At 42.4% G+C, this 16,778-nt stretch overlaps 1 protein-coding gene across 1 annotated transcript in view; it reads right to left on the reverse strand.

The window, feature by feature from the left end:
- Positions 1–16,778, reverse strand: part of DNER (delta/notch like EGF repeat containing) — a 346,936-nt gene that overhangs the window by 197,905 nt on the left and 132,253 nt on the right. The window contains 4 exon segments of the mRNA XM_060193734.1: positions 15,884–15,893; positions 15,895–15,939; positions 15,942–16,037; positions 16,040–16,055. Coding sequence (XP_060049717.1) covers positions 15,884–15,893; positions 15,895–15,939; positions 15,942–16,037; positions 16,040–16,055 — 167 coding nt within the window.

The following is a 16,778-nucleotide window of genomic DNA, read 5'->3' on the forward strand; positions in this document are numbered from 1 at the left end:
TAAGTGCCCAGTGATAGATGACTGAAGAAAGAAGTTATGAGATATACATTCAACAAAACACTAATCTACAATCAAGAAAGTTGAGATTGTATCATTGGGAGTAAATAGATGAAACTGAAGGTCACTGTGCTAAATGAAATAAGTTAAGAGGGGAAGGGCAACTATTAAACAGATTCACTCATATGTGGAATAGAAATGACTGAAACAAGTGAACTTGCAAGACCAATGGTAAACAAACCATCTTGTGAATTTTGTGAGAACCACAGAGGTTATAGGGGAGAGGTGGGAAGCACAGAGATTTGCTGATACAGTGACCTATACTGAAAATGTATGACTGTGAAATGATACTGAAATCTTGAGATTTTATAAAACTCTGTTAAGCCACTTATGAGAGAGAGAGAAAATATTTATAACCTTCCTCTTACTTCAGCTTCTATCGGGAAAGAATTCTGACTTGCTGAGGCAATGTCTTTGTCCTACAGACTTCAGAGAGTAAACAAAACAGAAAGTAGAGCTGAAAACAAACCAACAACAGAGGAACCACACTGGTACAGCATAGAAAGAGTTGGGAAGGGCGTCAGGTGGTAGCGCAGTGGGTTAAGCACAAGTGGTGCGAAGCGCAAGGATTGCATAAGGATCCCGGTTCAAGCCCCTGGCTCCCCACCTGCAGGGGAGTCGCTTCACAAGCGGTGAAGCAGGTCTGCAGGTGTCTGTCTTTCTCTCCCCCTCTCTTTCTTCCCCACCTCTCTCCATTTCTCTCTGTCCTATCCAACAACAATGACATCAATAACAACAACAATAATAACTGCAACAAGGGCAACAAAAGGGAATAAGTAAATAAATAAATATATTTTTAAAAAATTTTTTAAATAAAATGAAAAAAAGAAAGAGTTGGGAGACAAGAAGGGGGAGACTCAAAGGCTGGGTGTTGGGCTGAGATTCAGAGAAGTAGGTTTTGAGATGGGGAGAGAGAGTTTCACAAATCAAAGCCCATGGACATAACTGAAAGAGCAGTGCAAAGGAGAGAAAATGGGTGATGTTTTGCTGGCCAGTGAAAATGCATTTGCTCATTGCTTCTTTGTATTCCTTCAAAGAAACAAAGATTTAAAGTAGTTTCATCCACCTTTTGGCTGTTGGGTTGTGTTTTTTTGAATGAAGTTTATGAACAGGACTGAGCCACAGGACAAGATTTATCTGGGTTACACACTATGGACATCTTGTCTACCTGAGACTCAACTCACTCCAAGTCAGGAGCTGGGATCTTATACTCCTTTGCATACCCAAGTCAGTCAAAAAGCACTGGTGGAAGACAGAGATGCAGATGCAGAAGCAGATGATATAGATCCTTTTTGGTTTTTGCCTCCAGGGTTATTGCTGGGGCTCAGGGCCTACACTATGAATCCACTGCTCCTGGAGGCTATGTTTCCCATTTTGTTGCACTTGTTGCTGTTGTTATTGGAACCATTGGTATTGTTGGATAGAACAGAGATAAATGGAGAGAGGAGGGGAAGACAGAGAGGGGGAGAGAAAGACCCTTGCAGACCTGCTTCACCACCTGTGAAGCAACCCCTCTACAGGTGGGGAGCTGGGGGCTTGAACTGGGATCCTTAAGTCAGTCCTTGCCCTTTGTACCATGTGAACTTAACATGTTGTGCTACCACCTGGCCCCCAAATCCAACCTTTTAATAAGCTCCCAGACACCGCTCTCTATTAACGATGAAGCCAAGCAATACCTCTCAGTGTATTTATTTAAGGAGGTTTTTTTCTATTTTCCAGCCAAGCACATATAACTTTTGTAGGTCAACCTTCTAGTGACATTACTGGGACTGGGCTACTGGAAGAACATGCTGCTAAGGACATGTGTGAATATAAAGGTGTCGCAGCATTTGCAGCCCAAATGTCAGAGAGCTTTAGGGATGAGAAGGAAGAGCATCTTACTGAAATGCAACCCTAATTACTTCTATTCTGGCCCCAAACCGGATCATTTTCTCTGGCTGATGTGTCTTACTTCAGTTGACCAACTTGCTGCTCTGATTTGTAGAGCCAAGATCTTTGTGAAAAACAATTACAACTATCATGATTTTGTGTCAATGTCAAATGGCCACCTCTTTAAAAAAAAAAACACTACATTTCATTTTCAAAAATATTTGTCTTATCTGGAGAATCCTTTGCCCTATTCTCATTCTGTGCTCAAAAAATATTGATGAGAAAAGGGACTTAATTATCTACCTCTGTTGTTATTTAACTTAAAAGGGGTTAGTCCAGACTTCCCTGGACAGACAACCCCACCAATGTGTCCTGGAGCTCCGATTCCCCAGAACCCTGCCCCACTAGGGAAAGAGAGAGGCAGGCTGGGAGTATGGATCGACCTGTCAATGCCCATGTTCAGCAGAGAAGCAATTACAGAAGCCAGACCTTCCACCTTCTGCATCCCACAATGACCTTGGGTCCATACTCCCAGAAGGTTAAAGAGTAGGAAAGCTATCAGGGAAGGGGATGGGATATGTAGTTCTGGTGGTAGGAATTGTGTGGAGTTGTACCCTCTTGTCCTATGGTTTTCTCAGTGTTTCCTTTTTATAAATAAAAAAAGGGCGGTAGTGTGGCTGCAGCAGTGTGTAAAAGGATTCACTGTGGGGAGCTGGGAATAGGTTTAAACAATACAGTGTTTATTAGGGTGAAACAGGAAAAAGGCAAAATAAGCAATTATCACCAAGGGTTAAGAGTACAGTAGGTCCATAAAGTCTGAGTATAGTTATCAAAAGTTTAGTCCCATAAGACAAACAATTATCAGCTCTGGTAAAGGTTGCTCATGGCTGTAGAGGGGTCCAAAAGTTTACCGGCCAGCACAGACACACGTGCTCAGTTCCCAGGAGAAGTAACCATGGCGGATACCTGGAGCACCTCTGCGGAGATGCTTCTGACCAGGAGAAGAAACAGCAGCCAAAGATAGCGACCTGCTCAAAGTCCAGTGCTTTTATGCATTCCCTTCTCTGTCTGTCCCGCCTCGGGGTCACATATATTAATATACATTCGTATGCTAACAGTCCCAAAATCCTGTTGGGGTCACAACATACTCCCAGTATTTTGAAGAGGAAGAACAGAAGAATCTCAGAAGAGCTGGATATGGAGTCAGGCTATTGTGGTCTTTGGGAATAGGAATGTCCTTTGCACAGGAGTAAGTGGAGGAAATGCCACCCACTAGAACTTGACAAAGTGCTAAGCAGGGGGCGGGGGTGGAGAGCTCATCATTCACATTTACCGTGATCTGAGAACATGATGATACAGTGAAACCACTAGCTGTGGTGTGTAAATGTGATACTGAGATGAAACTAATTTAAATGTCTTCTCCTCAAAGAGAAAAGTACTGTCTTTTCTCTGGGACCTATACTATCTTTTCTCTGGAACCTGTTGGTGGCCACATTTCCCCACAATGGAATATTTCAAGTTGTTAAAGACATTGCTTATGGGTCTTTATGTAACTTCAAGTTGAGTGTGAAGTTAGCAGCAGCTAGACGAAGGGAACAGCAAGCAATCTGAAAGAGAAACAGTCTGCTCCAGGTAAAAACAGGAATCAAGCTATGGACAAATTGATAATATTTAATCAAATACGTCACTGAATTGTTCAACACTGATTCAGTAAACTCCACACTAAGGAACTTAAGTTACCTCAATAAATATTTCATCAGGAAAGACACAAAGATGAAGTTATGAGGATATTTGAAATTCTATCTAAAGATGGAAAAGAATGAAGACTGATTTTAATTGTTTTAACAACAGTATGCTAATAAAAAAATAAGTCAGAGTATATTGGCTGAATGAAATACTATGCAATCATTAAGTAGGATTCCACTGATTTACAGTTGTTCACATAAAATAATATTGGTGATACACTAAGTGGAAAAAAAAATCAAGTACTTGGGCAGTATATCAATGTGTTTTTCTTCCTGAATTATTTTGTGTATATAAGCATATATTACCTCACAAAGAAAATGGTCTACAGGAAAACACCACAAAATGTGGACACAAGTTATCAACAGAGGGATGGAGGAAGATATAAGAGACAGAATCTAAACTATGGGCTTTGTGTGATAATGATATATCAATATAAGTTCATCTATTTTAACAAATGTACAAGAAATTAAAAATAAATAATTAAATAATTTAAAAATGTTTTCACTCCATCAGGTGTGCCACTGAAATAATTTGACTTGAACAACTATAACTTAGTGGAATCCTACTTAATAACTGCGTAGTATTTCCTTCAGTCAATATACTCTGACTTATTTTTCTTATCAGCATGCTGCTGTTAAAACAATTAAAATCAATCTTCATTTTTTTCCCTCTTTAGATAGAATTTCAAGCATCGTCATAACTTCATCTTTTCAGCCCTTTATTACAACTGTTCACATATAATCTATAAAGTACTTTAACACTGTGTTTAGGTCGGAACAAGGAGAAAATTCCACACTAGGGCACTGTACTTACTCACCTGGGTCCCACTGGCACGAGCTAAGTAGTTCTTGGGACTTTGGCTCTTTCTCACTTCCTCACACAAATTCACAATTCTCTCTCATGAAATAAATAAGTAGATTTAAAAAATGTACCATCTTATGAAGAATGTTAATAGTGGGGAAGGCTGTGTGTGTGTGTGTGTGTGTGTGTGTGTGTGTGTGTGTGTGTGTGTGTGTGTGTGTGAAATTTGATAGGAGGAACTATTTGAGATTTCACTGTACTTTCTGCTCAACTTAACTATGAAACTAAAACTACTCTAAAACATAAAGCCTGCATCTTAAAAATGAAAAGATAATAGAGGTTTTGTTATTTTCTAAGAGAGTAAATTGGGAAAAAAAATCACATTATAGTGAGAGATAACAAAAGTTCCAAAGCATCACGATGGTATATATCGATATGCAGTCCACCTCTTTCTCCCTGCTCTTCCATTCTTCCTTCTCATTCTTTTCCTGCTCCTCTCCTCTCTTTCCTTCTCTCCATTTCCCTGTCTCCCTCCCTCCCTCCCTTTCTTCCCCCTTAGAAAAAGAAAAAGACATATCGAAGAAAAGCAAAGATTTGGCTGTAAAAAGTGCCGATTAAGGAAATTATTTTTTTTGTGGAAATTCGTCTGCCAGAAACAAAGTAAAGTTTTTAACAGTAAATAGGGAAAATGCTAAAAAAACAAACAAAAAAAACTTGCCTTTAACCTAAGAGAAGCAGAGAATTTTTTTCAAAAAATACAACTTGGGTTTAAAATAAGCAAAGATAATTTTCCTGATTATTATCTTTCCTGAATTAATCGACAATCAAATGTGCTGTCTTCATTTTTTTAAAAAACAAGTTGGAAGGAAGAAAGTAAGGAAGAATGAGGGGAGACCAGGAGATTTTCCATTTAGAAAGACATAGCTTGAGTCTACTTCTCAAAACGAAGCAAACTCATCTACCTAAGGCACCAGTCCAAATGAGAAGAGACTCACCTCCCGTGTTCATGGTTCTCTGAGCCTCACTATAAAGCACTCTTGTAACTTATACTTGTGCTCTTATGCATGGACTCACACTGCCTCTACTCTCTCCTCCGGTTGCCCTTTACTTCTTGATTACTTCCTAGAACTTGCACAAATTATAGTGTGAAAAGGAATGAGTGAAGGAGCTTGTAAAAGGTCCAGCTGTGGGGCAGTCTGTGGGTAGACCAGTCAGCTGCCCTTCAGCAAAGCCTGAGTCCAGGAGGGCAGAACTGCATTTATCCTCATTGATGACACTTTTCAGCTCCACCACAGCCTGAACATGTCAGTGACCATGACAATACGCTGGGCACTGAAGTTTAAGGTCAACTCACCAGACATTAAATATTCATGTTCAATATCAACAACAACAACAACAACAAAATGATCAAAATGAATCATCCTGAAGGCAAGTAAAATTGAAATGTGGTTTTGCTTTAAGTAAAATTTAAACTTAATACAAATCTCCCAACTAGGCAAGTGAAAGCTCTGAGGATTTTATCTAAATTGTGTTATTCAGAGCAGACTTTTTCTTTGTTCTCCTCCAGCAATTGCTTTTTATTTGAACATTATCAAGGGTGTTTTTTTTTTTACTTTCTCTACTATAAGAAGTTCACTAGATTATATTCAAATTCATCTGTGGTTTTTTTTATGACCATGCAAATGGTAAAATATTTGCATTTTCTTTGTGGAATCTTGAGTTTTTAGCAAAGGAAATGCTAATGATTTTAAAGCTAGTCCTCTTCCCAAACTTTCTTTGACCATTTTTTACCCCTGTCCTCCAGGGCAAGAGAACTTAAAGGACAAAAATGTGAAATGTGCAGCATTCCCCAAAGAATGATAAAAAGTTACTTCCCCCACCCCCTGTCTTTTCTTCGGCTTTTATTTTTCATTTGATCCTCCAGAATAATTTTAATGTAACAAAAGGGGGGAAAGTTTAAATGTCACAGAGGTGGGCTATGAAAATCTACAGAGTCCTTAAGGTTGACATTTGCAGTTAAAGAACTTTCTTCCCATGGCACTTACTGAGAAGAATAACTGTTACCTGTGAAGGAAGTTAATCCTCCAGTGACTGCAAGGAACGTGGCAAGGGCTCTTCTCTTTAGAAGTTCGGAGCCTAATCAAAGTGACCCAGTATACACAACAAAGGAAGAAGGGGAGCACACAGATACTAAACCACCCAGGAGAGAGTGGGCTCTCAACAGCTGCTGAGGCAGAGCTGTCCTCATAGAGTTGGAAGGAAGAGGATACAGAGCTGGGAAAGATGCCAGCTGTTTGGAGAGAGGATGAAAGGGGTTGGAATTGGGATTAGGTGAGCATCTGGAAGGGTTGCTAGCATTTCAAACCAAGAGATTTAGAGGCAGGAACATGGTCCCCAAAACTGGAAGTGAAGTAGGCTACCGGGTGTGGTCTGAGACTGAAGTGCTGGGGGAACAGGAAGGCAGAGACTACAGAGAGGTGAGCGTCCTGTGGGCCCAGCACCAAGCAGGGTGACAGTCCCAGAAGGGAGCCCTGAGGACAGTGGGGTCTTATGCTGATGGGGAGTGAGATTTCACTCCCAGATGACAGAGGAGAATCCATTCCAGTGTACTTGGGGGGGGGGGGGGAGGTTCTGGCTCAGGATAGAACCTAGGAGCCAGGGGCCTCAGAAACCCAAGTGTGGCTTTCTTGTCCTGGCCTCTGTGTCTCTGTTAATTTGGAGTTTGCTCTCCTTCCCTTTCCTGATTTTCACTTCTTCCCTCCTCCTTTTTCTCCCTTCCATCTCAGCTTTCTTGTGATAATGCGCTTGACATAACATCCTTTCAGCAGTTTAAGCAAGCTTCCCAAATTCTGCAGGGCAAATGAAAATACAGAATGGTTGAAATCTTACCAAAAGAACTCAGGAAGATAGCATAGCAGTTATGCAAGACTTCCATGCATGGGGGGGAAGGGGGGGTGAGGGGGAATGTGGTTGAGAACACACATTACCATGCATAAGGGCCTAGGTTCAAACCCCCCAGTCCCCACCTGCAGGGGGAAGCCACAGAAGTAGTGAAGCAGTACTGCAGGTCTATGTCTCTCTCCCTATCTCCCCCTCCTCTCTTAATATCTGTCTCTACCCAATTAATCAATTAATTAAAAACAGACTTACATTCCTGAGGTTCTGAGGTTACAGGTTCCATCCCTGGACCCACCATAAGTCAAAGCTGAGCAATGTTCTGGTCAGAGAGGGGAGCAGCAGGAGAGAGAGAAAGAAGGAGGAAGCGGAGGAAGAAAAAAGGAAAGGAGGGGGAGTCGGGCTATAGCTCAGCGGGTTAAGCGCAGGTGGCGCAAAGCACAAGGACCGGCATAAGGATCCCAGTTTGAGCCCCCGGCTCCCCACCTTCAGGGGAGTCGCTTCACAGGTGGTGAAGCAGGTCTGCAGGTGTCTATCTTTCTCTGCCCCTCTCTGTCTTCCCCCCTCTCTCCATTTCTCTCTGTCCTATCTAACAACGACAACATCAATAACAATAATAACTACAACAACAATGAAAACCAACAAGGACAACAAAAAGAGAAAATTAAAAAAAAAACTAGGGCAACAAAAGGGAATAAATAAATATTTTTAAAAAAAGGAAAGGAGGAAAGGAAGAAGGAAGGGAAGGAGGGAGGGAGGAGTCTTATGGAGAAAAGTAACAAACAAATAACCCCAATGCAATGCCAAAGCCCAGGTGCAAATGGCAGCAAAGCCAAGAACAGTGCCGAGGCCAGCGGGCAGGCACCACAGGAAGGAAGTGCTGTGGCCCCAGCAGGAGCTCTGGTGCTGGAATATCTTTCCCAACTTTCCCATCTATCTGTCTGTCTCTGTCTGGATGAAATAACAGACCAGAGCAAAGAAAAAATTATAAGACAAAAGCTCCTGGGGAGACAGGCAACACACAACTGTATTTCATGGAAATGCAGCTGGAATAAGGAGTCTTTCGCACATGGGAATGAGAGACAGTGGGGCCAGTGAATCCCTGGGGAAGCTAATGAGTGTCTCCAAGGCTTGCCGTGGAGCAAACCATGCCCAAGAAAGGTCCATACAGCTATTTAGCCCCAAACACCACAGAGCGCAAATGACATGTTTACAGGGGGCTTATTGAGAAGGAATCAGCAGACACAGGAGCAAAGGGGCTGCCAAGGAGCAGGGGAAAGAGCTGCACACTCCGTGAGCTGCTTCCTCGTCTCTCTCTTTCTCTGAAACGCCCACCATGCATTAGGCCCTGAGAAGGGAGCAAAACTTGATAAAGTGAAGCAGGGTGTTGTTTAGAGCCGTGTAAGAGACAGGAACCTTACCTGCCACACACAAACAAATGGTCCAGAAGGATACTGGACCATTGGCATACCAGGGGGCTGGGGAGACAGCACAATGGTTCTGCAAAAGACTCTCATGTCTGAGGCTCCAAGGTCTCAGGTTCAATCCCCAGCACCTCCATAAGCCAGAGCTGAACAGTGGTCTGGTCTTAGACACTTGGACAGTCTCTCTCTCTCTCTCTCTCTCTCTCTATCATATTAAAATGAAATAAATAAAATATTTTTTAATATTTATTTTCCCTTTGGTTGCCCTTGTTGTTTAACATTGTTGTGGTTATTGATGTCGTCGTTGTTGGATAGGACAGAGAGAAATGGAGAGAGACAGGGAAGAAAGAGAGAGGGAGAGAAAGACAGACACCTGTAGACCTGCTTCACTGCTTATGAACCGACTCTCCTGCAGATGGGGAGCTGGGGGCTTGAACCGGCATCCTTACACTGGGCCTTGCGCTTTGCACCACGTGTGCTTAACCCGCTGCACTACCGCCCGACTCCCAATAAAATATTTTTAAAGGCATACCAGGAACTTGGCTGAGCTGACCAAATTGGCAGAGCAACCCCCAACACCATTTCCCCTTACACAATCCTCACACAGCATGGAAGAGAGAGAGACAGACAGACAGAAGTCAGAATAACTCAGAGTTGCACCAGTATCTTCCCCTTGCATCTGGCTTGAAGTCATACAACTTGGATGTACACAGCAGAGGACAATGACTAAAGGGAAAGCATCATGGAATGGGGAGGTCACTGTGGGTCTGAGAAACCAGCATGCCTTGGAGACATACACTTCACCTTTTCACAGTCACCTACTCCTAAGCCCGGACTCAGTATAGAACCAGAGGGCTGGCCCACCCCGTAGGGAAAGATAGAAACAGGCTGGGGCTATGGATCAACCTGCCAAAATGCAGCAGAGAAGCAATGACAGAAACTAGAACTCCTTCCATCTGCAACCCCGAAACAATTTTGGTCCATACTCCCAGTGGAGGAGAAATGATAAGGGAAAGGTAACCAGAGGACTCAGAACTCCAACTCCATCAGGACCTGAAGAGAGAAGTGGAAAAATGAAGGGACATTTGGATGTAGTGATAGTGTGACTTGGAAAGGAAGAGATGATGGGACCACAGAAGGAAAAAAACACAAATATATACAACTATAGACAGAAAGTTGTAGAAATAATAGTCAACCCATATCTGCAACCTTACGGGAAGTGCTGTAGTTTACAATGGATGGAATGGGGATACAGAACTTTAGTTGGGGGAACGATGTGGAGTTGTACTCCTGTTATCTTATAATTTTATATATCACTGATACAAATTAAAAAGAGAGAGAGAGAATTTTATTCCATACTCCCAGAGGGGTAAATGATAGGGAAATGTGAGCACTTGTAGCGTCTGTCACCAAGAATCTTGTTTTTATACCATTACTGAAAGAGACATGGATCAGGAAAAACCCCAGACGAAACCAGGCATTTGTTTTGCTTATCTGAGAGAGAAGAGGGGGAAAGGACGGACACTTGGAAGTAATAATAGGTGTAGATATGATGTAGAAAGGAAGTGAAGGTAGGACCGTAGGAAAAAAAAAAAAAGCCAGAAATATATATAGCTATAAGATAGATTGTGACCTTAGGAGACTCACTACAGTTTCCAATGGAGGGGGTAGGGACACAGAACTCTGGTAGTGGGAAAGGTGTAGAATTATACCCCTATTATCTTATAATTTTGTAAATCAGTATTAAAGCACTAAGAAAAATAAAGTTTAAAAAATCACAATAATAGTAACATCCAAATTGAAATCCTGGAAATACAGTTGATTGATACAAATTAAAACCAATAAGGTGTGTACTGGGAATTGTGTGGAATTGTACCCCTCTTATCCTATGGCCTTGTCAATATTTCCATTTTATAAATAAAAATTTTTAAAAACCAATAAGGTTTCTTTTAAATTGCCAAATATTTAAAAATAATAATAATAAAATAAAATCAGGAAATGCGGGACCTCTGACTCTCAAGGGTCTGCACATGATGTGTATGTATCTCTCTTTCTCCTACCTCTGGACTCACTGCACTAACGGCTCACGAGGCCTGGACCCAGATGGAGTCCCTGGATTCTTCACCATGACTTTCATCTATGACTCAACCAGTGGAATTCCAAGGGGGATCCCCGGGTCCCTCACTGCAGCTTCACCCGCAGTAGTGTCACTTGAAATCAAGGTCAAAATCTGTAAGTGTGAGGAAGATGGGTCCTGCAACTTGAAATGTTCCTACTCATGACCACAGAATGCGAGCTCAGACCTACAGGGATATAGAGGTTACATAGGCTCCTAAGCTGAATATGGGCCCCAGATCAAATCGATGGTGTTTACAGTCAACAATATTTATACTTTTTCCCATATTTGGGAGCTACTCTCTTCCCTGATCCAGTTTTCTGGTCCTCTTTCCAGCCATGACATCATCTCCCCAGACAATAACTTGGGTCCACCTGCATATCAGATGTCAGGCTCAGGCAAAAACTAATAAAGTCATGGACCCTTTGGAATATACCTAAAATAGACCTACTAGCTATTTCCAAAACAGAGACCCCAAATCTTCATCTGCAATATTCCAGCCTTTAGGTTCATGATTAGTCAATAATTTGCATGGCTTTATATGTTAACTCTTTTTTTTTTAATATTTATTTTCCCTATTGTTGCCCTTGTTTTTTATTGTTGTTAATTGATGTTGTCGTTGTTGGATAGGACAGAGAGAAATGTAGAGAGGAGGGGAAGACAGAGAGAGAGAGAGACAAAGTTAGACACCTGCAGACCAGCTTCACTGCTTGTGAAGCAACTCCCCTATAAGTGGGGAGCCAGGGCTCAAACTGGGATACACCAGTCCTTGCATTTCATGCCACGTGAGCTTAACCTGCAGCACTACCGCCCAACCCCCATGTTAACTCTTTTTTCAGCCACCAGGTTTCATATGCTACCATGATGCCAACTGGACTCCCCTGGGCAGATGACCCCACCAATGTGTCCTAGAGCCCTGCTTCCCCAGAACCCCAATTCTTCATCTGTACTATTCCAGCCTTTAGGTTCATGATTAGTCAACAATTTGTTTGGCTTTATATACACAGAAACATAGCAATGCCTTTGTTAAGGTGGGGGAGGACATAGCACAGTGGTTCTGCAAAAAAGACTCTCATGCCTGAGGCTCCAAAGCCCCAGGTTCAATCCCCTGGGAGGAAAACAAACAAACAAAAAACCTTTGGTCATGAGTTGTGTACAGGAAGCTATTGATAATATGGTGGAGACAGAAGGAATATCAGTTTCTTTCTGAATAGGAGCAGAAGTTATTGGACTCAGCCACACAGCTATGGACCACCCCTCAACCTTTATATGGAAGCCCTCTCCCTTCCTTCCCAACATTCATTTGTTCCTCTCTCTCTGATGAATGCAATTGTGATCTTCCAAATCAACCTTTGGTTCTTAGCAAAAATGTATTTATGTCTCCAGAGCCCAGTATTGCAAAAGCAAATTATTTTAAGAAGTTGCTTCCTAAGTAGAAATAGGAAAAAACTTAACAAAGAGAGCATTAAACACATGTCAATGTATTAAGATAAGGCTTCCACAAGGATTGCAAAAGATAAATCTTGTTTCTTCAAGATAAAAGGGTTTTCTGAGGGAGGGAGCGCTAGGTGAGGAGGTGTAGGCAATTTATCTTTGTGAGGAAGGAAGAGGCCATTCTTCTTCAGAAGAACCCTGTGACAGTTACCACCAGAAAAAAACCCAGATGGACTGACATCTCCATCACAAAGCCACATAGCTAGTTCCAGCTAGGAAATGTTTTGTTTTGTTTTGTTTTGTTTTGTTTTGTTTAAAAAAAGATAACATCACATTTTCAAAATGAAAAACAGAGGCTCCGAGAAATAAAGGCTGTGACCTCAAATTACCATCTCCTTGTCATAATCTAAAGCCTGTCTTTAAGACAGAGTTCCTAAAGATAGTTATTAATCTATCAAGTTGATTGTTTCTTCTTCTAGAGAACAATACATTCAAGCAAAGGTAATTTTTTCCCATAAAATCCTTTAGATTTTATACTAAAGATATGTCTAGGTTTTATAATTTTTATATTAGCTGAAAATATTTTAATTTTTATTCAATAAATTTAATAAAGATCATGTTTTAAGGACATTAAATATAATCCCAAATGTAAGATTTCTGCCATTTTTTTTTGTTTTTTATTAGAGAATTACTGTTGTCGACAGTAAAATACAGTGGTTGATACATGTGTAACATTTCTCAGTTTTCTGCATAAGGTTTTATAATTTTTTAATGCTTATTTATTTACTACGAGAGAGGCTGGGAAACAGAATAATGGTTATGCAGAAGCCAGTCATGCCTGAGATTCTGAAGTCCCAGGCTTAATCCCCAGCACCACCATAAGCCAGAGCTAAGCAGTGCTCCGGTGTTTCTCTCTGTACCTCTCTCCCTTGTTAAAATAAAAATAAATTATATAGGGGCCGGGTGGTGGCACACCTGGTTGAACGCACATGTTACAGTGCACAAGGACCCAGGTTCAAGCCCCTGGTCTCCACCTGCAGAAGGAAAGCTTTGCAAGTGGTGAAGCAGGGCTGCAGGTGTCTCTTTCTCTCTCCCTCACTATCTCCCCATCCTCTCGATTTCTGACTGTCACTATCCAATAAATAAAGATAATAAGAAAATTTTAAAATAAAAATAAATTATATAGGGGTCAGGTGGTGGCACACCTGGTTGAGCACATGTTACAGTATGCAAGGACCCAGGTTTGAGCCCCCAGTCCCCACCTGCCGGGGGAAAGCTTTGTGATTGGTGAAGCAGGGCTGCAGGTGTTTCTCTGTCTCTTTCCCTCTCTATCTCCCCCTTCCCTCTTGATATCTGGCTGTCTCTATTCAATAAATAAATTAAAAAATAAATTCTGTATATATACACACACATAGGGAGAGCGAGAGAGCAAGAGAGAGAGAGAGCAGATCATTGCTGAATCCTAGCATGAGGTGGTACTAAGAATTGAACCTGTGACCTCTGGGGCCTCGGGCTTGCAAGCTGCTCAGTCAGCTCCTTAGACTTTGTTAAATCTTTTGCTGACTAAATGAAATCAAAGTGTGTTCCTTAAATAGAAGCTCACTAGATCAACAACGGTAGAGAATGTTCCATCCTCCAAAGGGAGGCTGGACACATACACTATACTATACCTGAGGAAGATGGGTCCTGATATTGAGGCAGCTTGGAATGTTCCTACTAATGACCATAGAATGTAAGGTCAGATATGCAGGGATGCAGAGGTCACATAGGCTCTTAAGCTGAATATGGGCCCCAGATCAGATCAAATTGATGGACTTTACAGTCAGCAGTATTTATACATCTTTCCCATATTTGGGAGCTACTCTCTTCCCAAATCCAGCTTTCTGGTCCTTTTTCCAGCCATGACATCATCTTCCCAGAAAATAACTAGGATCCACCTACATATCAGATTTCAGGTTCAGAGGGGAAAAAAACTAGTATAGGCACAGGCCTTTCGGAATATAACTAAAATATGCCTACCAGCTATCTAGAAAACGGAGACCCCTCCCCTGCAGCTCTTCATCTGCACTACTTCAGCCTTTAGATTCATGATTAGTCAACAACTTGTTTGGCTTTATATGTTAACTCTTTTTTCAGCCACCAGGTTCCAGATGCTAGCAAGATGCCAACCAGACTTCCTTGGACAGACAACCCCACCAATGTGTCCTGGAGCTCCACTTCCCCAGAACCCCACCCCACTAGGGAGAGAGGCAGGCTGGGAGTATGGATTGACCAGTCAACACCCATGTTCAGCGGGGAAGCAATTACAGAAGCCAGACCTTCCACCTTCTGTATCCCACAATGACCTTGGGTCCATACTCCCAGAGGGTTAAAGAATAGGAAAGCTATCAAGAGAGGGGAGGGGATACGGAGTTCTGGTGGTGGGAATTGTGTGGAGTTGTACCCCCTTATCCTATGGTTTTGTCAGTATTTCCTTTTTATAAATAAATAATAAAAAAGAGAAGCTCACTAAATCCCTCATATGTCAAAAGAATAAATATACATGAATGCTACAAAATCCCTCCCTATTAATCTCTATTTCAACCATCAACATCAGCCTAACGTGATTGATACTGCAGCCCAAAGTGGCATAAATCATAAGCTAATGTTTCAAATGGACATCTATGGTGACATTAATTTTTTTTGCACTTATATGAAGTTTTAGAAAAGGCAAGAATAATCTCTTGTGACAAGTATGAGGCTTGCAGAGCCTTGGGGAAGAGCTAGAGACAGTGACAGATAGATGACAGTGGTGGGAACAGTTAAGATTTGCTTGTGTAGCCGCAGGAGTGTATTAAACTCACCAAATTTTGCACTTAAAATGGGCATATGTAAATGTACTTCACCTTAACAAAGTTGTTCTGAAAAGGACAGTAAACCTATCTCAGACCCCATCAACTCTTATTTTATATGCTGTTCACATCAGAGCAGGTCCTAGAATCACTGCAGTGGTGATCTCTGTATTATCTGTTAAGAAGGAGTTCTTTGCTGTGAGTGTTAACACTCCCTGTGCGGTAATATTTTGGTTACCCATGTTTTCTTAGATCGATTTTTTTTTCTCATGCCACTTAGGAAATACTGCTGTTGGAGTCCACCAGACAAGAGCCTCCCCACCAAAACGTGTCCCTGAAAAGCTTTCAACAAAATGTCCTCATTGGCTCATTTGTGGTATTTTGTTTGCAACTGATAATTTTCTTTCTCTAGTTTTTCTTTGGTGATCATAGTGAGATACAAGCTTGCGAGATGCAAGGGCATATAGTTCCACAGCACACCCACTCCACCAAAGTTCTGCTTGCCCCCCACCACCATCAACCCTGACTGGACGAGAGTCAAGTCCCAGGATTCACCGTTGCCCAGTCTCTTGGGGCCTCAAGGGGGGACCTTGGTTTTTCTCACTTCTGGGCCTCCATGCCTCATGCCCAGGCTGGGCTGGACCAGCAGGGGAGTAGAGGGGCTGGGGGAAGTGGGGTGGGGTGGGTGATGGGGGCGTTCCAAGACTCACCGATGAAGTGGGTTGCGGCCCAGGGAGAGCATCTCCTCCAGAAGGACCAGGCCGCCAGGGCGCACTGCAGGAGGGTGACACTGCGGCCGTCAATGAGGGAACACTGCTGGAAGCCGGGGGCCGTGACTTTCCACAGCAGGATCAGCGAGGCCGAGCGGCGTCCTGCCGAATTCTGAGAACAGAAGCCAGTGTGATTAGGTGGTGGTGCTCCTGGCTGAGCAGACACATTACAGTGTACAAGGACCCGGTCTCCACCAATGGGAAGAAAGCTTCACTAGCAGTGAAGCAGTGTTGCAGGTGTCTCTCTTTCTCTCTCCCCCTGGGGAGGTAGCGTAATAGTTATGCAAAAAGACTTTTAGGTTCCACGGTCAATCCCCAGCACCACTATAAGTCAGAGCTGAGCAGTGCTCTGGAAAAAAAAAAAAAAGTGAATAAAAGTATTGGGATGAGGAGGTGGGCACACCTACTTGAGTGCACATGTTACAATGTGTAAGGACCCGGGTTCAAGTTCCCACTCCACACCTGCTGGTGCAAAAGCTTCACGAGTACTGAAGCAGTGTTGCAGGTCTCTCTCTGTCTCCCCCTAAACGTCTTGATTTCTCTCTGTCTCTATCAAATAAATAAATAAAATGGTCTTAAAAAATAATTTTAGAAAGAAAGGAAATCAGAAGCCAGTGAAAGTGCCCTTCAGAGAAGCTCGCCTTGGGATCCATCTCTTAGGGGCAGGGTAATGACCACAGGGACAAGCACAAAGGCCTCAGAAGGTGAATGAATGAACAGCCTGACAAGCAGGCGCCCTCTCCACCCACTCAGGGCCCTAGCTCCCCGTGTTTCTGCTTTGTTTCATTTTATTCTGATGCCAGGGCCTCTTAAGGTTCTATTCCTCTGAGGCTGA

Source organism: Erinaceus europaeus, chromosome 7 (genome assembly GCF_950295315.1).
Source record: "Erinaceus europaeus chromosome 7, mEriEur2.1, whole genome shotgun sequence".
NCBI lineage: Eukaryota > Metazoa > Chordata > Mammalia > Eulipotyphla > Erinaceidae > Erinaceus > Erinaceus europaeus.